General features: G+C 40.0%; 1 protein-coding gene across 2 annotated transcripts in view; it reads right to left on the bottom strand.

Annotated features, from left to right (window-relative positions):
* srrm3 (serine/arginine repetitive matrix 3) overlaps positions 1–22967 on the bottom strand; it is a 99450-nt gene that overhangs the window by 49988 nt on the left and 26495 nt on the right. For both annotated transcript variants that reach the window (XM_069184307.1, XM_069184308.1), the window contains exon 2: positions 4688–4929. In XM_069184307.1, coding sequence (XP_069040408.1) covers positions 4688–4905 — 218 coding nt within the window. In that variant the 5' untranslated portion in view covers positions 4906–4929. The remainder of the gene's footprint in view (positions 1–4687; positions 4930–22967) is intronic.

The following is a 22967-nucleotide window of genomic DNA, read 5'->3' as shown; positions in this document are numbered from 1 at the left end:
ACATACGGGTAGGGTAATTGGCTTCTGAGAAAATTCGCCCTCTTGTTGATGTTTGCCCTGCAACGGACAGTCATCCCATCCAGGGTGTACCCCATCTTGCACCCAGATAAGATCCAGCTCCCCCATGACCCTGAATTGGATGAAGTGTTCAGAAAATGGATGCAGGAACTGATGTTCAACCTGCCACGCTTCCACAGCGAAAACAGACAATGGGTGAGACTGGTATCGTACTGGTACAATGAAGCTCGGTACTTGGTTCCCAGGAGCCCATGGACCGAATTCACAAAAACAGCAAGTATACACACAGAAAGGGGCAAAGAAGGAAAGTGCAAATGTTATGTGAAGCCGTTTAGTCCTCAGATTCCACATTTGCATTTAAATAGAATATTCAGCAGCTCAAAGAAGTCAATCTACAACAGATTGTGACATTCATTTCATCCTCCCATCCTGAAATTGTTCTGAGGAAAACATTTAGCAATGTGATACTAAAAAAAATGAACTGTTTTGGAGGGAAACAAATAAATAGTTAAACTGTGGCTCGATACTGTTAAATACATTTAAATGAATTCTTAATTCTGATGTAGGCAACCATAGCCTTTTCTCTATACAGTGTATGTTTCAGAGAACAAATAGCAGAGTATATTTGAAAATAAAAGATAAAGAGCACACTGAAACCATCCGATATTCCTTATGTTGCACAGAATAGAGGAAAACCAACTTTCAATCGACTCCCTGCCTACACGAAGCCTACACATTGTGTGTGTGGGTGTCATGTCAAATATTTGTTTCTTTTAATAGAACACTTTCATTTCACCAAAGCACAACATAATCTACTTATGCACTCTGCTAGGGCTGGCCGGGAAAGAGGACATGTCTATTATCCCAGCCTCTCCGAAATGGCTTCTTGACTTCAGAACAATCTTCCTGCTGCTCTCTTCCTGTTAGCCAACACGGCCAGGGCTGGCAGGGAGTGCCCATGAGGTCTGTCTAATCAGTGACCATTCACAGAGCTGTTTCATTTAGAGCTCGTCTCTCGCAAACCATACCTTGCTAAAGAAATGACAACCTCTTTCAACAACCATAGAAAAGAACACTTCACAAATGCAAGGCTATTCAGTAATATTGCAGTTTAATTTAAATTGCATTTTTCTTTTAGGTTTAACATCTTTAGGTTTTATCTGGAATGTCCTTCTTTGTGGCATAAAAATCTCATTTCATAGGCCAAATTGTGAGAAGAAGAGGACTGCTGCAAAAATAATTAAATATGTAAATAAGGAAATCAAGAGCTTTTTATGACAAGCTATTCATAACAAATCTTTTTTATGACAACATGGTTAAATTGTCTGAATGAATTCCCAATCCTGTTCAAGGACAAATACAGTATTCTACTTGTTTCATTCCACAACTCCCTCAACTGACTTAATAATTCAAACTGTTTCAGCTCTTAAATATTTTGAAGGTCACCTTTTAATAACTGCAATCCATAAGTAAAATAAAAACTCCCCACCTTTGGAGCTGAAACTTTTGAGAAAGTGCCAAAGTTCAGGTCAAGCAACATGCTAGTTCAGCTGAGGCTGCAATTACGTAATTAAGCTCAGCTGGAATGAAAACCAGCAGCTGTGTGTGGTCCTCCAGGACCAGGACTGGGAACTGAACATGCAGGTAGTTAGCCTTGGATAAACACTTCTCACAATTACTAATGGGCTGGCGTTGCAAAGCCTGTGGTCTAATTACACACCATTCCATTTCTATACACCTACTGGTCTGTATGGTGTCCATGCAAAACAAACAGCCATTGAATACTCGACAACATCTCTGCACACTGAAGGCTATCTTCTGGTTCTAATTACTACTTGACTTTCTCTTTAATGGTACAGATACATTTGGGCTGGGTTTTCTTTCCGTTATATTTTAATTTAGCTAAGGGCACAATATACTGCAGTGGAGAAAAGCTTCTTAAGGGTATTAAAAAGAAGGGAATACTGAGGCGGGGGTTTTATATTAATTCACTGTCATATGAAGCAGTGACTAAACTAAGCAGCAAGAGGAATTCATTGTTGACCTTCCTACAGGGGATGAAATGGATACATTGTTTGACAGGGAATTTTTAAAAAGCATTATTGAGGTTCCTGTAGGTGAAAGCACTCTTCCATTTTGACCTACATACACGTGTCACAGGAGCTTGTTCCCTTTATTTAAAGCCAGACAGCGCTGCATTCAAATGTACCTGCTCTGATACGTTACAAGGTTCATGAGAAGCAAAATCTTGCACCCACTGTCTTAACAGACAGTGCTCATATTTATTGCTTATCATCCTTCACTTTTTGGACCTATGTTATGAAATACCAGCCTGTGGAGGATATATTTAATGGCTACAGTCTGAGTAACCAGGTGGTAAATCACAGAAGTGCCGGGCCTCAGAGAGCTAATGAGCAGATTCCTTTAATTGCCACTGTCTTTTAATTGGCTCCTAGGGTGAAGCTATCGAATGCAGTAGGCAATTAATTCCCATTTTCAACAGGAGGGCTGCAACTTGGCTCTCTCCCTAATGCCTCAGTAGCCCTCACTCTGGGCCATGTGTTAGTTATTAACTCCATTAAAATGAAAAGGCTCCAGCCATTTAATTTCATCTGATGCCTCTTCTTCACTCTTGGTTGTTTGCAGACCTCACAGTGGGATACTTCTAAAAACAACACTGCACAGCTACAGTAGCAAAAGTTGAAAAGTCATTTTGAGACGTGTCCTAATTTAACATGACTTTACCTATGCTTGATGAATGAGTATCTGTTTCTGTTTTCTTAAAATGCAATGCAGAGCCCACAAATTGAACTATTAGGCAAGGAATCATTACTTTGCAATCACATTTTTCAGAAGATCCAAATGCTTTCCGAGTGTTGAGAAAGGAGTTTCTGTCAGCTGCCTTTATTTCAAGTGTAGAACATTTTCAAACTTTCTGTATTAAGTCTCACGGATTTACCAAATTTGAATACATTAATTTAAGTTTTCACAAGTCTATTGGCAAAGATAACCTACTAGAAAAAGCAACCAAGCATCGATGGAGTACAGGTCATCCCACTGCTACATCTGAAAATCCTGAGTACCACAGTTTTGGCCACAGCTACCCAGTTTAGATGGAAATTAAAGTAAGGATCCCTTATAATCTAATCAGCAGCTGTGTTCTTCTTGTTCCATCGGGAACAATCCACACTTCCCAATTTGGCACCAATGCCAACTCAATTATTCTGTTTACGAGAGTTTTGACCCGACGCAAACACTGTACCCTGTGATCTCAACAGGCTGGCAAGCTTGCCCGGTTAAGGACTCTCTGCTCTCACAATGTCATATATTGAACACAGACAGTGATGCATGCAAGATATTCTTAAAAAGATCTGTTGCTACATTCTGAAAAAAGAATGTTGTTAGGCAGAATGTAGAAAGCTGACTCCAATTCCCTCTTCATCTAAAACCCCTGCAGTGTACTAAGGCTAGAGCAAAGATGCTTCTTAATTCCAGAGACCATGTTGCGGGAACACAGTCTGTCAGAAACACACTAAGTGAAAAATGTGGCTCCCGGAGATGAGGAACCTTCAAATAGTTTTTGCCTCAGCCATTTCCTCCAGATTCATAGTAGATTTATTAGCAGGAAGATTTATGACTTCTTACAGTTCTGACACCTGAAAAAGAGCCTTAAAAGCTGTCTGTCAATACACCATGTTTTATAAGACAGTCTAATACACAAAATCAGAAATTACTAGGGACATCAAGAAATAGGTCAAGGATATTGCACACAGACAAATCTCTTTACTTTTGGCTTCTCGAAGTTCAATTAGATTTTCACTTATAATATGATGTGTCGTAGGACAGACTAATAGTAATGCTCAAAGCAAAAATGTAATGCAACTACGATACTAACTTTTAAACAGTGAGGTTTTAACCTTAAGAAACAACCTTAATGAATTGAAACAGAGTTACTGATAATTATTTTTTACTATTATTAAATGAGAGATGACTGATTTCTCATTTCTCAGTTCCAGCAAATTCTCTGCCTTTGCAATATTTAAAAGTAATTGACTAATTAGGGAAAAGGGTAATGGGTAGATAGTATTTCTATATGGAAAAGTAAAATAAAGAATTTAAAATATAGTTTATTATGAAATAAAAATATTTGTATTTTTTATTATTTATACTTTAAGTATCTCCCTTTTTACTTTTGGGTAAGGACAACTACAAGGGATGAGTTGCATTAAATATGGTTCTCACAGGCTGCAGTTTTCAGATTTTTCTATATAACATCTCAGTAGTAGTAATTGATCTAATTATTTAGCCAACTGAAAACATTTCATCTGTCTCAGAAAGGTGAAAGTTTCAGGTTATGATGGTTAAAATCGACAAAATCTAACCTTTGAGGGCAATTCTGCAAAAGATCCCTTTTGAATAAAACATTCCAGCAACGCATCATCAATTAATGCCTGTATTTGACCCCAGTTTGGCTTTACATCCTTAAAGTTTTACATGGATCCTATCTAGACCATGCAAATGTTATTTTCTAGCTAAACCATTTCCTACAGAGCTAATGTGATCAAATCCACACTGATCGCAGGTCTTTGGGATTATTACTGCCATTGGCTGCCTGACGTTCCAGAGCAGCGGAGGGCGAGGCCAGCTGAAGAAGGAAACCAGAGCTCACCCTTGCTCCTCCATCATCTCCTGCAGCTCCATGCATTTCAGCTCCACCCTCCTCTTGCGCTCGTGGTCGAGGATCTCGCGGTGAGCCTTCTTCGCCAGCACCGGCTCCGCTTTGCGGGCCTCCTCCTCCTCCGGTTTGGGCCAGGAGGCGGACGCGCCGGGCTGGGAGAACCCGTTGGCACTCTCCTGAGGAGAGGGCACCTTCGCCCCATCGTACATGGCCTCTTCCCGGGTCCCAGGACTCTGCGAAACAAAAGAGCGTGGCGTCAGCAACACGGCGGGCTGAAACCATTTTGGAATCGGGGAGCCTCTTGCAGTGCTTAGGGGGTGTCGCACTCTGGAAGAGGAACTTAATGTGTCCCCTTCTTTATGATTATCAAGGCAACATGGCTTTCAGGTTTAAATGTAGAGCACTGGCAACATGTCAAGATACTGTGATCTGCCCCTGTACCTAGTTTAAATACACAGCTAGACAGGGGCAGAAGATGGGGTGAACCTGCAAACAGACATGGGGTGAACCTGCAAACTCTACAAAGAAGGATCAGCATTCTGGAATTGAACCCAGACCTAAGAGCCATGATAAGAGATGCCACCATATAAATGTTTCACATCTATTAAATAAATTACTGGCCAGCCTTTTCCTGTTGTTGTATATAAATGGATGGAAGTAGTATTAACTCATATGTTCACTTTCATGGGGTTATTTTACACTTTCACAGCTTAAATCAAAGGACCATTTTGTAATTTTCCTCCTAGATACAGCCTTATATAAAACAGTTTATGTATAATTGCTCGTTGGTCGTAAGAATTCTTTCATAGCTAAATGCTGGTCTTCTGGTTCACCCTGCTGGTACAGGATTCGCTGGTGTTCAAACAACAGGAGAGCTGGAGAGAGGTAAGATGGAGACTTGGCAGGACTCCTGGTCATTTGCAGTTTAATGATACATAAACATGGACGTAACAGGCCAGCAGTAATTTGGCTGGTAGTTTCAGATGACCTGCCAGTAGAGATCACTCAGGCCTCTATTTCATGTAAATAGGCCCACCTGTGGGGAATTTGTTGATTAATTAGATAACTGGTGAAGAGCTGACTGTCACGTTGTCAGTGCTTTTCTTGTCCTTGTTGGTTTGATTGTGTACTTAGGCCTCATGAGTCACTTGAGGCAGTGACCATCCAACAGGCCGGTCATGATGCTGAATTAAATAGTAACTTTCAGTGATCTGGTGATTTCTGAGAAGAGTGGGAAAGGCATAAAATTGGTATTAAACACCAGTAGAAAATGTAACTTTGCATTGATGAGCTCAGATTAATGGAACAGAAACAGGCAGAACCGAAGGCAAGTGTCGGACACTGGAAAGATTTCTACCCATGAGAAACCGAGGCTAATGAGATCATCATTCAGGGAAATGATGACCCTAAACTGATGACGTTATGCCAAAATAAGGAAAATTTAGTTTCAGCTCATTTATCGACTGGTTCACAAACCAGATGGGGTTTAATCTCAGTATGAATGACTCATTGCAGTGTTGGGATGTATTATATGTACAAAACATCTGGATATTACAGAATATATTGAAATGGAGTTATTTGAATTATTAAAAAGTAATCAGCTGTCTGCATGTTATCAATTAGAAATGTCAGCGTTTTAAACTTCAGAACTACAGAGCTTCCTCAGGTTGCATCTATTAGGTTTCCCTGTTATTGGTGAACAAGTTTGGTATCCCAAATAAATTAAAAGTTTTCAAAGCAAAACGGAGGAATGACAAACAGTATTCCCTACTCACCCCCAGTTTCAGAATGGAAAAAGAAACCTGCCTGTAAAAATGTGGTGGAAAATAAAAACATCACCAATTTAATTATGCAAATTTGACAAGCTTTGGGTATTTCCTTTTGTTCTTAAGGGGATAAGAAGCTTTCTGCTACACATGCAAAATAAGTGAATCGTTTAATTATCCCTCTAATGAAGTCATCACATGAAGAAAAGGACTTGTCAGATTACAGATAAGGCACCAGTGTAAGTAGTTAATTGCTATATTTTCATCCTGCAGGGACAGAAGGTTATCTGAAGCTATTAGACAAGAGAGTAAACCTTTACTATTTCATCAGTTTAAGACACCAAAGCACATTTTAAAGGCATAATGACCTGTTCAGATCCCAATCAAGCCATATTCATTCTGTTTCAGGAGACGGGCCAACACATATTAAGGGCTGAGACTAGTAGCTGTCACAAGGGTGATGCAGTGAAGATTCCAATGAAGATAATCTACAGTAATTCTCTGCTTCATTCATTAAATAACTCATCGGAGAATTCAGTCAGGTTGATGGAAAAAAAACATCCCTGCACTGCATGTTCATATTACTTTGTTTAAATACGTAAACACAAACATGGCAACTACTTTTCCCGACTTCTGCTCATCTAATAGATTAATAATTGCAGACATTGTGAAAAAACAAAAAATATCTCCACTATCTGCAGACAGTTTAATTATGTTTTAATCTACTTCTAACACATTTCATTCAGAATCCCCACTAAAGTGATTGCTGAGCATTCTTCAGGGTATAGCCTATTTAACAGTAATCTTTTATTAAGTCATAAAGCAAAGGCTTTTTGCATATTCCGATTCTAATTTTTTGCATGTTTTGCTACAGAACTCCTGAATAATTAATACCTTTTTCTAAAGCTTGTGCACTTGGCTTTAATGCTCTGGGTAACTGTGGAGGGAAGGTCCAGCAGGATGGTGGGGATGAGACAGCAGGGAGCTTGGACAGGATGGGACCAGGCAATGGAAAGGAAGATCACCTGGGTTGAGTCATGTAGCGTGGAACCCCCACCGACTCAAGTTCTTGATCGGGAGTACGATCTGCTCCTGAGTAAATCCAACTAGTACATCCGGGGCGAGTCTCCAGGGTGTGAAAAGAGCTCCAAATCAGGAACCCTGGAGAACATCCTGAGCAGTTGCTCTAAGGCTGTAGGAGTGGGGTGGGATTGCTGGAACCATAACCAAGTTCTAAAGGCCACTGCAGAAGCAGTTAACACAAGGGATTCATGAAAGCAAGCAGGTGTGACCCTCCATGCAAGCTATTGTATTTGTAACTGCAGAGGCCCCCAACAATGCCATAGAAACACACACAAAGTTGCCATCCAGAGATGCACACAACCAAAAAAAAATCTCTTAAAAAAGAGGATGTAATTCACATGCGTACCACAGCACTGTAAAAAAATACTTTGCTAAAATAAAAGCTGTCATCACTTAGCATTGATGGTTTGCATAGATTTTACAAAGGGAGTGTCCATAAACATTCAGAGGTCAAGAATGAACAAGACAGGAGGCCCTGAAACACTTATTAATTAATAGGGGCAATCTTCTCTGCTAACTGTATTGATTTGCTTGATGTGCCCTTCCAGGAGAGCACTGATTATAGAAGGAATTATTTTAATATAGAATAAGCAGCTACACTACTTCAATATATAGCCCAAATGTTATTGATGGATTCTGAGACAGCATAAAATAAAACTGTAGACTTGTCCTCTCCCACAGGAAGCGCTTATTCCCAAGAAAGAGCACTTCTTTATAACTAGTGATGGATGAATGTCCAACTGAAACACGTCTCCAAGGAGCAATAGACCATGACCTGTTTGGACATACGGCTCCATCTCATCCAATTCCATTGGAATGATGGAAAAATGCAAAAGAAACAATAGACTCACAACTTTCTTTAAGGTATAGAGCAGGAAATCATTTCCTAATGCAGCTAGTTTGCTTTGTTCCACACAAGTCATCAATAACCTTCAATTCACCAAAGAGGTGAATTTATCAAAGCCAGTGACTTGACCTACAGAAGATTCTGTTTTCCACTCTGGAATTCCAGTCTTTTATGTGCATGCACTGTGTCTATAGAAAGTCTACAGTAATTTGCCTCCAAGTATAGAATACATTTTTAATTACTTTTCAGAACATTTATCTTCCTCTTGGAGGTTGTGTGTTACAATGTGCAAATAAAGGTCAAATAAATTCTACTTTAATGTGTTTTTATTTCATGTGCTGTTTTGGAAAGGGTGTGGAGACATTCTACAGGCACTGTGCATGCAGTAAAAGTGCAAAAACGTGCAATGCATTTTCGCTCAAAGCTGTGAATCATTACTAATTGCATATAACATTTAAAATAATATATTTTTCTTTGCAGTCTTTAAATTGGAAAGAGGTAAGAAATGCCTACATTGCCAATGGTGGAAAAAAGCAGCAATTTCTAACACAGAGCTCAGCAGAAAGCTAATATGGTGGGGAGTGCTGTGTCGGCAGTAAGGTCTGTTTTAAGATAATCCCTGGAGAAAGCCCTTCCTGCAAGGAATCCTGGAGTGTCTGACAGAGTAATTGCACTCGATCTGCAGTTTTCTCTGATGGTTTCAGCTCCTCATTGTTTTTGTGCTACAGCAGCAAGCGTTTAGAAAGAACTTTAAACAAAAAAAAAACATAGGACATTTACTTCACCAGCAAGACAATAACCTGGGCTAAAGAATGCTCTATGCTATAGCTTCAGTATTGTGCATCTTAACATCCATTTCAAGCCACTTCTCTAGTGTATTTCTGTTAACAGCGTTAATTCTTAACCCAAGCCTGGTCTCCAATGACACATTATCAGAATGCATGGTGATCACTCGGTTTCCTCTGGTTGCTGCAACAGTTTATTTTTCCAGAATCAGTTTCTTGTTGATGCACAACTTCCAAATCCCAGAGTTACAATGCAGCTGTTTTTCAAAGGGCTGTCAATGGTATAATTTTAGGTTATAATCTAATAATCTCAGTGAACTGGGAGCAGGTTTGGCTGTTTTTAACAAGTAGTATTGTGTGTTGCCTTGTACGTGGAGGCATTGTTATGCATAAAACTCAAGACAGTACTTTACAGGGCAGGATTCTCAAACAAGCTCAGATTTATGGTGTATTGCATGTCACCTCACACATGAGTGAAACTGCCTCTTTACAAAATCATGTACCAAAGTACAACCCTTTGTGTTGAGCCACTAGAAAACACTGGCTTAATATTGTGACAAGAATCTAAAGTCGCTACCATGACATTTATGACTCGCTAAGGGAACCACTGACTTCATACACAGCTAAACAAGACAGACATGAGGTATGCTCCCTCTGGATTTAGCAACATGAATAATTACATCTTTACTTAGGATTTTGAAAAAGCCTTTAATAAGATCGTTATGGTCCTCTCTTTTAGGATTCACACTCTTCAAATTTAATTTTTCCCCAGTGCTCTGTTTTGCAGCACGGACTGTTCCCTTTCCTTCAGAACCAAGTGTAACAAAGACCTAGCCCAAGAACCATTTCAGAATCTCACTGGCCCATGTGTCAGATAAAATAATCAAACAGGCAAGGACTGGTTTTCCAGACATCAGGCTCTTGGACATAACAACATTATTGTGCCGCCAAAACAAAAGAAGTAAATCTTCCTTTTTTTTGTCCTCTGTGGATCAGTTCGAGTCATTTGGAGTCCTGGCCAAGGCTAGGCTGTATCAGGCCCTTCCTTTAACACTCATTTAACCCCCACTAAAAATAAAATAATAATAATAATAATAAACGATTTATGCAGCGCCTTTAAAAGCGGCTTTTCAAAAGTGTTTCACAGTAAGAAAAAAAACTAGCAGGGTTACACAGTTACAATAAGAGTTTGGAAGGGGCAGACAGAACCAGTTAAATTAAAGGAACAAGTAATAGGTTTGTTCCATGCTGGAAAAAAAGGAAGAAAGAAAACACAACGTTTCGGCCGTGGAGCCTTCTTCAGGTGTCAGGTCTGAATAGAACTTTTCTTTCATCCTTTTTTTTCAGCATGGAATAAACCTATTACTTGTTCCTTTGCAGCCTACGCATGCTGACGCAGCTCCCCACCTGAACTACAGTTAAATTAAAGCCCATCGAAGCTGGTTTTGAAAGTGCTTGGGGACTGTGACACTCTGATATCCATAGGAATAGAACTCCAGAGCTTCAGGGGGATAGGGCGTTATAGTAATCAATTCAAGAGAAGTGTTGATCAACTTTTTAACAATAGTTAGAGACAACTCAGGATGTAGTTTGTTGATAAAATCCAACAAAAGTAAAAAACATACACATTGCACATAAATGTTAAATTTGTGTCCAGTCCATAATGACAAAACTGGACTTTAGAAATACTAATTAGGTTGCTGATTGAATTTCAAACTCAGACCTTATGGGACAGCAATTCAGGAAGGCAGCCTCACGATATTTTAACACTGCTGCACGAGTCCACAGGGGTCTCTGACTTCGACTGTTATACAGTATGACTATGCCTTGGAAACTAACTAAAGAAATATTTTGTTTCTTTTTTTTCTCCCAAAATGGTTGCAGACAAAAAAAGTTAAATAGTGCCTGACCTTGTAAACAACGACAGAAAAATAGAAGAACCATGCAAGCTATTTTCATTTCTCTTTCACAGCGCCTCGCTGCTCTTGTAAACAGGCTTCACACTGTTTTGTTCAGTTTTCTCAACAGGTCCTACAAGACTCTGAATCACACAGTGTTATCTCCTCTGTCCTCTACCCTCCATCTGGGTACAGTTCTGCTTTTTTCTCTCCTTCTGTTTTTCTTCCTTTCCAATTCCCAGGTTTGCATTCAGAACATCTGGAGTGGTTAAAATTTACAGAATCATCTTTGTACAAGATGCTGAGCATTGGTGGGGGGTCAGGTATTAGATATTTACCCAATTTTCAACTAAAATAAAAAAAAACATTTGCATTTTAGTCAGTGCGCTTTAGTTAGTGTCTTTAATTCAATCAACTGAATTGAGGTTATTAAGATGTGTATTTCTCTTGCTGTCAAACAGACACACACAAAGGAATCACTCTGCTGTATTTGGAAAAGCAAATAGAAAAGAGTCAGACAACACCTGCAAAACAATATGTGTTTTCAACAGAGATACCTCACCGGATTCCTGGCATGTTGGGGCAGCTGTATGCCTTTCAATTGCTGAATGTTTTTTTTTCATTTTAAAAAAGAGTTTCAAGGTTTTCTGCACAATAAACAGGAGGGAGATAAAAACGGAGATTGCAGTGACAGATGAAAGGCATTCAGCCTCATCAAAACAATCCTCTAGCGTCTAAAAGCCGATCCCCCAAACATCAAACTATTAACTAAGAGATAATCCGGTTATTTGTTTGTTTTATTTCATTGCACTTTCATTATTTCTCTCTGCTGTTTATGTTGCTTTTAAACTAGAAAAATGTATTTTAATTAGGATACAAATAGTTTTGCTGTTTTGCATTGTTTTCCTGTTCGTAGCAGTTTCAGTACTCTCAGAAATAGGTATGGCTCAAAGTAAACTGATAACAGAAGCCTACAGATTTAACACATATGCATCAGCAACTGCTCTAGAATCCCATAGGATACAAGATGTGAACTGGGGAAATTAAAACAGCAATCACACAGAGCGAAAATGGGCATCCTTCAGAGTCACCTTTGTAAGAGCCGTACAGATGCATCCTTAACTGCCTGTGAAATGGTTTTCACCCGAGGACACTCCTGTAAATGAAATGTTTCATCTCAAGATCTTGTTCGTTGTCCAAAATGCACATGCACAGGAATGACGAACAAACTCGGCGAGTCGCCATACCAACTGCAGGAGTGCTCCAACAAAACAAGTATGATATCTGGAACAGAACGGGTTCAGGCAAAAATGGTGCCGCATACTCTCAGTGAGAGAATCTGGTTATACTTTATTTGAATGTTTCTGCATAATGGTTTCATAATCTCTTCAAAACTGCTCCACAAGATGTTATAATCATGTGCATAATTTTTATAGGGACATGTGCAAATGACGTAACATGTGGATAAGAGGTCATGACGTTTGATTAAGCATTGTTTCTAGTGCTTGATAAGATGCACCATCCCCCCCCCAGGTTATAATCACATCACGTGTACCCAAAATGTGTTATGAGATCGTACCAAAAGCTAAAACGTAACTACATCTGAACATAAGGAACATGGCATTGTTAACCCCAGGACTCATCAGAGTTAGGCCAGTGCAGGGCAAGTGAGTTTAATACCTATGCAAAATTTGCAACTTTCATTATTTAATTGTACATAAACCTCCATCTGAGAATGTGTCCTTATTACCTACACATTTGCCACCTGCTCTGTAATTTGGTAGATGACCACTTCCTGATGTTAAGAGGATATGTGTACATTATTCAACCAATGTAAGAACCACTCAATGCTTTAGGCAAAATTCTGTTCCAAAGTGACCACAAATTAATTGACACAAAGCAGCTCACTTAATTTGTAAACTGCAGCTCACCTATTAGAAGCACTTTTTTCTTTTTACAAAAATCGTGAAATGGCTCTTTTTTTGGCTGCATCTGCTACTTTAAAGGACAGGGATGCTGCTGAGAGGCAGAACAATACCACACCAAAACCCTCTAAAGCATGACACACATTTGACTGCATTGCTGCTTCTAGGACAGAACTTGTTTGTGGTTGAAACTCTATCTACGATGTAAAGAAACAGCTGGCTGGTTAAATATTTATGTCTTTCTAATATGAAACATAGTACTATCCCTATTTATAATAACCCTCCAAGTGGGACTGACATAAAAACAGACAATGCATTGCATTGTTGCATTCTAGTAGTGTCTCAGCCCAGACTAAAGACACGTGCACGTTTTAGCGCACATAGAACATTTGTTTGAGTAACACCAGGAACAACTGAAATGGCATGCATTTTCAAGCTATAGTAACCGATTCTAAATGATTGTAGGTTCATGGATTTGACCAGTATTGTGCTACAACCATTTCAAGCCAAGTCTCCTGTATATTTCTGTCAACAGTGTTCAGTCTTAACTTGACTCTGGTCTCCAGTGATGCATTACTAATACAACAATCCATAGGTATTGCATACAGTACCAAAGTTTCATAGATGCTTCAGTTGCCATGTTATTATGGTTTTAGTAAAATGTCAGGGCCATAAACATATCAGTTATAATCTAGGAACAACTATATACAGTATGCCTTCTGTTTCCATGGACCCATTATATATCTAATGTTTTCTGGAGGTAACAGAATGCTCTTTTTTATTTTCATTACAGAATGCAATTTCTTTTTCACCAGTAAAACGGAGGAAAGCTCAGCTATGATTTAAAATATGCTTCATCATTTCAGAATAAATTTCATTACAAGAATTCAAACAGTGTAAGAATAAGTATTGAAGACAAAAGCCTGTGAGTCATTGCAATTGGATTATTGTGAGAAATCTCAGCAGTCATTCTCTGTTCAGCTGTATTTATGGGATTATTAGTAGACTGAATACCTAAGAGACCAGGTGACTGGATCCCTTTTACTCCATAAAATCCGGTTTCAAGGCCATTCTGCAGCTCGCTGTAGTTTTAAATTGTTGCTTCAGAATCTAAGAGGGAAGGCCAATATCACAGACTGATGTTTCTCCCTGATTCTAAGATCATTGTAATTTAAAATGGTACCATCAAACACAACTCTCTATTCAACAGCGAACAAAAAATAAAGAGATGTTTCATTTGCATTGGCGTACTACTGATGAATCATTGATCGCTGTTTTTAAAACTGGTTTTAAAACACAGTAAAGACACTGCTTTGATTTTCAGAAAAATGGCCATAATGATAAGAGTAAATAAGGTTGGGTCTGATGCAAGGTTTAGAAGATTGGAACACATACTGTTTCAGCATCTGGGATGCAAGAGAATTGCTGAGGTAACTCTTCACCACTCATATCCTAACTGCGTTTCCCCATATGTCAGTTTTGCATGTCCTTTAAAAAGGAAATACAAAAACCACACTTCCCAGACTCCACAAGCATTGAGCTGATGGTCCAGTCTCAGCCGGACTCCCAGGGTCATGATAAACAAGCATTTAAGCCATCGCTTACACCCAAATTGATGCGTCTGACAGACCAACTTGCTTGCAAGAGATCTTCTCTGCAATGAAAGGGCAAGAAGGTTCAGGGATGGCTCTGTAGGGCTTACAAGGACAAATCCCATCCTCTAAACCTCAGAACTGGGACAGGGAAGTGTGGAAAGCTCTTCCTTTGCAACATACTGTGGCCAGCTGTCTGTGCATTTATTACAATTCATACAGAATGTTTCTAAGCCTGGTCACCACCTGCTCCTCCATTTCATGAACCATATACTTACAATTTATTTCGGAGGAGGATACTTGCCTTTTCCTTAATGAAATGAAAACATATAACACACCAGGGAGAAGCATTAGATCACCCTTAGCTCCTGTCCTCACTGCTGCTCCCATTAATGAAATAACTAGACAGGGAACCCCTCTAAGGCATTCTGCAGTGACAAAAACTCAGGAACTTGATAACATTTCTTCACAAGAACTGCGCACCTGACAGCTGGGGTGTCTGAGAGTCTCAACAACTGCTAAAAGCCAAGCCAGACTCCCTTGCCCCTCTGTCAAAACACAGACACTAGAGACCTAGTATATATTAAACCAGACTGACGAACTCTTCAGCTTCAGCATTAAATATTTTGTTTGTCCAGCAATGAATATTTTAATTGCATTCATCTGATGCTTTATGATCCTTCACTTCAAGTCAGTTTCCTGACAGTCTGCCTTTATGGCTAATTTTAATTAGCAATCTGAGCATGTGCACCTTCCAAAATCACCCTCCACACCCCTCTTGCTTGGAAGCCGAGGAAGATGGGAATGAGTAGTCTCTGCTGTTGATGAAACACTTTTTTTACATTTTTTCTTCCATGTGTGGGAGGTGTTTAAGTAGCCAATACAAAACAGCTTGCTAGTAGACTCGAAGATCTTGTTTATAATTCTTGACTTTCAATACCTGATGCCATTTCCCTAGATTCTGAATTGGTTCTTTTTCATAGCTAAACTTCAAACTTTAATTTACTGTTCTGCTCCACCTCAGCTATTATGCAGTCCTGCTACATTAAGGAAAACCTGTTCCAATTTGCCCAGAATGCTTTCACATTCCACAGAATGTTTTTTGGTTATTAAAAAAACATAGAGGTTAACTATGGAATGGGACATGTTTCTTAACCTTGGCCTACAGTCCAGTTTCCGAGATTGAAAGATACATTTCTGACAAATATGTACAACTGGCATAAATAAGTACAGTATAGCTGGTGTCAAGGGGGGGGGAGACACTAAGTCCTCAGCAAGAATTAATAGGACAGGGTAAAGTTGAAAATCACACTAAATACCAGAGAAGACAAACCAGTGTTGTGGAAGGCGAGATAGTACATACCCTGTCTGTATCTGTACTGCCTGGTCATTGCATTTGTTTCATCAGCCAGTGATACCAACCTTGGACCCAGCTCTGGCCTAAAATACATCCTGTGGCTGCAAATCTGCAGCAATCGCACACCAGGCCCAGGAAGTCCCAGGCACAGGAGACAAATGGCATGGCCTGGATTTGAACCAACAGCCTTCAAGATACTAGGCTTGACTGGATTTGTATTTGAAATTTTAGTACAGATGATTCATTTCACACACCAAAAGTCTTGACACCATCTTGAGTCTTGACACCATCAGCAGGCCTGTGACATCATCTCAGTAGCTCTCACCATCCATAAGCTAACATCTTCCCTGGTGTCCCAGCCTCCCTGTGGCTGGTGACGGCTTGCTGCCTTAAATGTTTATCAGGGATCTGTATACCAGGCACAGTTTCTAAAGATCCATGGCCTCAGTGCCACTCTGAAGCTCATAGCAAGATAAATATTTACTGAAACCACCAAGTACACAGCACACAGTCAAGATCAGCACAAAACATAAGACATTGCACCTGAAGGAAATTTCTGAATAATCCCTGCTGGAGGAGTGAATGATCTGAATGTAATTTTTACATGTGTTCAATATATTTTCTCTTTTATTTCTCTCAGTGGAATCTTCGGGAGTTACAATGGTTGAAACACATTCATAGTGTTTCGGGCTAACCTGAAATGAGGATGGTAGTAAAGAAACAGTTTTCTCAACTTCATGTGGAAAAACAAGAAGTGCCTACAGAGGGCAGGCTGTTGAAGTTATTGTTAACGTGCTACAGAAAGATCCAGAACTCTGCTCCCCCTCCCCTCTTCTGGTATTCCACATTCTGCAAGTCCTGCCAGTCTGTATAACTATGATTTCACCTCAGTATATACAGGAAGCTGTGATGTGCCACTGTTCTGTGTCTTGTTTATAGCAATCATGAGAAATGTGGCACACAGTACAGTATATTCATAAATAATAAATTTGTTCAAACGTTCAACTCGGCAACTGTCACAACTCCTGAATGCTAGAGAGTGTTAAGATCTGAGACACCGGGGGTCTCAAAAAGCCAAAAAATGTAGTCTGTGAAATTAGATGAAGCGTGAAAAAGACCTGACAGAAAGAAAGAACGCCACACACAAACAAGCTTTCAAGACCATCCTTAGAGATAAGCAGCAAAAATTAGTTGACTTGTGCCGACTGGGTTGAACTATGTAAGATGCCAAAAACAGAAGAAGAAAAAATAAATATATACATTTAAACAGCATAAATCTGCATCTGGCAAAAGTATTCACCTGATTATAATGTTGTCCCATTTTGTTCTATTACATTTTAAAGCAAATATTATAATATAACCTTGAATGCTCAGGGACAAAGGAAGACAAATATCTGCAAAAAAAATAGAAACAAAAATGACATGTTGATTGCAAAGTATTCATCCCCTTTTCTATAGCGAACTCAAATTACAAAATTACTTAAAAGTCACACAATTGCTCAAACCATTACCCATCCATCAGTACCCATCCATCGACAGTGTATATGTACAGTATATTAGGGATGCCTGGTTAATACTGTATGTGAGGATAACACTCAGTGAGATATCACTGGAATAAGAACTATCTGGTCACATCTGTTTGAATTTCTTTTGTTGGCCTCCCAAACTGTCCTGGTGACTTGCCCTTTGATTGGTTAACATAGTACCCAATTACAGCACACTTTAGCACCAGGTTACAGTTACAGTACCTTGTTGACTGAGCTAATGAACCTAATGGCTATCAATGCTATTTACTTTTACACATACACTAATTCTTATTTACCTATTTCCTTTTCTATTACATGCATCAATTAATCTGAACAATACACAGAATTTGTGGATATACACCCTTCTTTTAGAAAAGCAAGGAGTAGATTTTATTAAACAAGGATTTCATAGTATAAAAGTAACATCTGCAATAGGGGTTCACAAACAGCACTGTATAATCATTAACAGAGAGTAAGGATTTCCTATTCCTAAGTGTCCTGCACACCGCACCTGCACTGCAACGCAACACTCACAGTTGTTGTGATGAGTGAGCCTCAGGTCACATGCTTAGAAATGACTGATAGACACAGCAGAAAAAGCTCCCCATTGTTTCACAGCAAACAGCCTGGAGATAATTCAGGTTCAGTGCAGATCAAAAAACAGATTCCTATCAGTCCCATCTCGCCAATCTGAAACCCCTGTTTCCACTTAAAAGCAAGTAAGAGCTCAGGGTTACGGGATAAAATAAAATCTGAACATTACCATAATTTTGCATAGATGTTTAGTGGGGAGAAAGTTTGTAAAGAAAAACAGTAAAAAAAGAACAAAGATATGAAGGCCAACACAGACTCCCTGGAGACAGAGATAGCAGATGAAAGACGAGGCAGATGCATCACCACTGCACATACTGCTATCGATGCTTAAGAGGTTTAGATTAAAAAAACAAGGATTTGAAGGATTAGGAGTATGGGAAAGTCTACAGTAAGAGAGGCTTGTGAGACCTACTGCACCTACAGACTGTTATTTGCTTCTGGAGCACCACTAACAAATGACAACTGTATCTGGGCATGAATTTTTAAAACCAAGAAAATAAGCCCTGACTTTTTACTGTAGTGCTTTTGATAATTGAGGTAAACATCCCTGTTTATCCACTTCATGTCACCAAGCCCTTGTTTTTTGCAGTATGCAAGCGTATTCAAGGTGCACTCAGACTGCACTGTCTGTCTGTAATGTCAGAGCTGGATGTAAGTGCTGGGTTTAGAACGCGGAAACACTTTGCATTTACATTGTGTTGTTTAGCTTTTGAGAAACTTCTATTTATCAGTCTTGCACATATAAATGCTTCAGTTCCTCTTGCAAATGCCTCTTGTGACATGCGGGTCAAAATGTGGTCAATAGCACATTTTGTAGTTCAAATAAAGACAAAAGATTTTGATAATGGAAGATTTGAAGGTGGGTGCTGGTGTGAGCGAGTTGTGAAGTAATTGTGAGTCCAGAGCTAGTCCACTGAGGAAGGAAGGGTAGGAAAGAGCTTTATTAAATGGGAATGTATACTTATACAATACTTTATACTTTAAGAAGGGTTTGCCTCTGAGTGCTCAGATTTCCTCCCACAGTCCAAAAACGTGCTGGTAAATTGCAGCAGCACGTTTAATTGTCTTCTGGGAAAACTGGCCCTGCTGCGAATGTGTGCATGTCTGTGTTTGTGTTTATCTGCCCTGCGATGAGCTGGCATCCAGTCCAGTCTTGCGCCCATTGTGTTGGGATAGACTCTGGCTCCCCTGCAGTCCTACATTGGAAGAAGCGGTTAGAAAACGGATGGATGGGTTTGAGTCCCGCAAAATACAGTATAAGTGACAGTGTGAATAAGCAGAGAAGGGGTTATAACAAAGCACATTCAGGAAGACAAGTGCTTTCAAACTCAAGAATTCAACTGTCATGTGTGCAGCATTCCAGCTCCTGTCCTCCCTAGAGAAAGACATGTTTTAATCCCACAACATAGTGGGAGTATTTGGTTTTACAGTAAGCATTTGAAAGCCTGTTGACAGATTTGACAAGTAACGGGAATTGAATTCTAATAGCACTGCAGAAGCATTTGCTTATTTTAATTTTAGTGGACAAAACACGGGCGGCAGTTGTTAGTCTTGCTGCCTCACAGTGCTGGGGCCCTGGGTTCGATTCTGGACTGGGAGTGCCGGCCGTGTGGAGCTGGTACGGTATGTTCTCCCTGTGTTTGCATGGTAGGTGAACTGGCTTCTGGGAAAACTGATCCCGGTGCGAGTGTGTGCGGATTTTTGTCTGTGTGTGCCCTAAGATGGACTGGCGTCCCATCCAGGGTGTATCCTGCCTTGTGCCTGTGGCTGGCTGGGATAGGTTCCGGCTCCCCCATGTCCCTGAATGGGATGAAGCAGTTAGAAAACGGATGGCCAAAATATGGAAACGTACTGAAATGTGGATGTATCCTTTCATTTCATTTTCATTGACTTGTATTGTAAGTCACTGTGGATACAGCTGTCTGCTAGTCAAAGCTGGAATGAAACAGAAGGGAAAGTAGCTGATTTTCATGGACCTTCCTTTGGCACCGGAACTGCCATTGCCTGTCAGTCAACAAGGCAGAGATTTGAACACCAATCCAGATGGGAATGCTGCACAAGATTTGCTTCCTGAACCACAGAATCTAAGACATAAGGCTAGGAAGTGTCGCCGGCCATGTGTCATCATTTTAATCCTTGCCAAACCTGTCTTTCTTTCGCATAAAAGCCAAAGAGATTCTCTCCAGATGCAGGATAAGTGACAGTATCTTACAAAAATCAAGCAGAGTTGTTTTCACAGCCCTTAATGTAATTACTTATATGCAATCAAAGATACACGATATATTTAAGTTCCATTCCACTAATTAGCCGTTATGTAACCAGGAGGTGTATTGCAGTGAGCTCTACAGCTTATTAACATAGCCACAAGGAAGCATCTTCAGGAAATGGCTTGGTTATGAAGGTCAAGGAGTCACAAAGACAGACTTTCCAGACTGCTTCTCGAAAACCAAAGCTGTAATTACCTCATTAGATTTTGAAAAAGTGGAGGGGTTCAATCTATCCGCAGTACAGTATTGCAATAAAAAAAAAATCAACAGGTGGTGACCATGGCGATCGCAGTCTCAGCTTTTTTTAATGACACTACTCACATGTCCTACCTCAGATTAGTCCATTGGAATTCCAACAATCTAAAGATCTGGAAACAAACATAAATAGGCAGTGGGATGGATTCCATATGAACAGATTTAGTCAGGAGACTTACAATTAACCTGTTCCTGCTGACTGGATGATGTTTGGCTTCACTCATGGATTTCTACAGATTATCATGAAGTATGCAAGAACATGACTTATATCCTCCCACCTTCTCATCTAAATGAAACAGCACTAAGAGGTAGCTACAATAAACAAAAAACTGTATTACATTCCTGCCAGCACTGTAAAGACAATGGCCGAGATGGAAATAAGATTTTGGAATGAACTTTCCCATTTCTTCACATTACCCTGCAAAACATCCAATCACCAACTGATCAATGCAGAGTGAACCATCAATCCCTGCCTTTGAAGGTTTTTTTATGGACCACGAGATAAAACTCCTTCAAAGGGAAACGTGTTTCAATTTTTTATTATCCTTTCTCCCCCCCTTTCTTTAAGTTACAGAAACCAGATGTCAGTCGGAGGATGATCACCGTGCTTTTGATCAGCTTTGAGTCATTTTTACATACAGAATTAGACCCATGGTGACAAAATCAGCATACCTTACCTGCACCGGCGACCATTAGCAACAGGCAGACAGCAGAAAGACTACATTCATGACTTTTTTCACATTAACCAGCGTGGAACATCAGGAACTGTGACATAGCTGGATCGCGGCAGCTGTTTCAAAACTCGGTAAATGGAGAGCACTGAAGAAACCAGATCCAACGATCTAACTGGTCATCAGGTTGTGTTAGAAAGTGGCACCTTTCTTTCTCAAGCTCTATCCGGTCTCCGATGACCTGCTGGTGGTAGTGCAAGGGTCTGAGAGGCTTCCAGTATGCTTTTTTTGGAAAGTATCAAAAAATGATAAGATACAGTAGGAGGATTTTCCCCAGAATGAACTCAGTTCTGCTCTTGAACATACTCCACAAACACAGAAGCCGAGAATGACTTCACCCTGACCTTTCTCCAATGTTTAGCAAAGCTCCTGCTTTTCATGTCACATACTACAGGTTTCCTGATGTCACATAAAAACTGTCTGTATACTCTGCATGATTCCTCCATCCATTTTCTAACTGCTGCATAGAATTCAGGGTCACAGGGGAGTAAGAGCCGATCCCAATAGGCAGGATGCACCCTGGATGGGACGCTAGTCCATCACGGGGCAGATATCAGACAGACACAAACACACACACACCAGGGCCAGTTTTCCCAAAGCCAGTTTACCTACCAATTTGTCTTTGGGCTGTGGAGCACCCAGTGAAAACCCATTATAGAACATTAAACCTCTCATAGAACTTCAGGTCTGGAGCTGGATCCAGGACCACAACGCTGCAAGACAGCAATGCTAACCACTGCGCCAGCATGCCACCCTTGCGTGTAAATAATAGTTTCTTTATAAATATCCAGAGCTGGCCCTTAGCCAGAGGAAGGTGCTCTCTTCCTCTGATTAAGGACAGAGGCTCCAGTTGTGTCTGAACCTGGAGCTGTGATCTCAGGACATGGTGTTCAATATAAACAGGATCCTCATGCCAGTGTCCTCTGACACAGGAGCAATGCCATGACAAGGGAGAGCACATTGAGGAGGCAGATACTGATTAATAATATATCGCTCAAGACCGAGGAGGCTGAGTAAGCTTGTCTCCTTTCTTTCAGAACTCAACTGGGCAGCAAAAGGCTGGAAAAAACATACTTTCATTCAGGGGAAAGATTTTCTGCATAGTTTAAATTAGCCTTTACTCATTTACCCACAAATAAATGTTTTTTTCTTGTCTTGATTTTGTTATACAATCAGTCATTGTCATTATTTATTAAAGATACAACTTTCATTCGGAGGCCTGCTGTCTGATTTGTTCAGAAGCCATGCTTAGACGATATATTGCATCGATTAAAGCACTATATATGCTTTTAAGCATTGGAAACGAGCAATAGATTGCTTCCTTCCCGGGCCGATATTAATGTCTCCCTTCTCCCAGTTTATTACGTCAAGGGCTATGTAAAAATTCATAAGAAAACAAGAAGAATGTGATAATTGGATCCAATTAACAATCTAAAAAAATGAAGAGCAAGGAAAGGAATGCCACTAACTGCAGTCAGACAGAGACAGCGCACACTGAGAAAGCTGGCTTGGATTCGCACACCAGATGGGATGCTGGGTTTCAGGTTAGTGCATTCTGTTCTCTGTCCTGTTTTGAAGCCTTTTCCAGTAATGCTTTTGGACAGAGAAATACATCCTGCTTGCAGACTGTTAAAAAAAAAGAGAC

Source organism: Lepisosteus oculatus, chromosome 26 (assembly GCF_040954835.1).
Source record: "Lepisosteus oculatus isolate fLepOcu1 chromosome 26, fLepOcu1.hap2, whole genome shotgun sequence".
Classification (NCBI taxonomy): domain Eukaryota; kingdom Metazoa; phylum Chordata; class Actinopteri; order Semionotiformes; family Lepisosteidae; genus Lepisosteus; species Lepisosteus oculatus.
The sequence above is the reverse complement of the archived record's forward strand: the minus strand, read 5'-3'. Positions and strand labels throughout refer to the sequence as shown.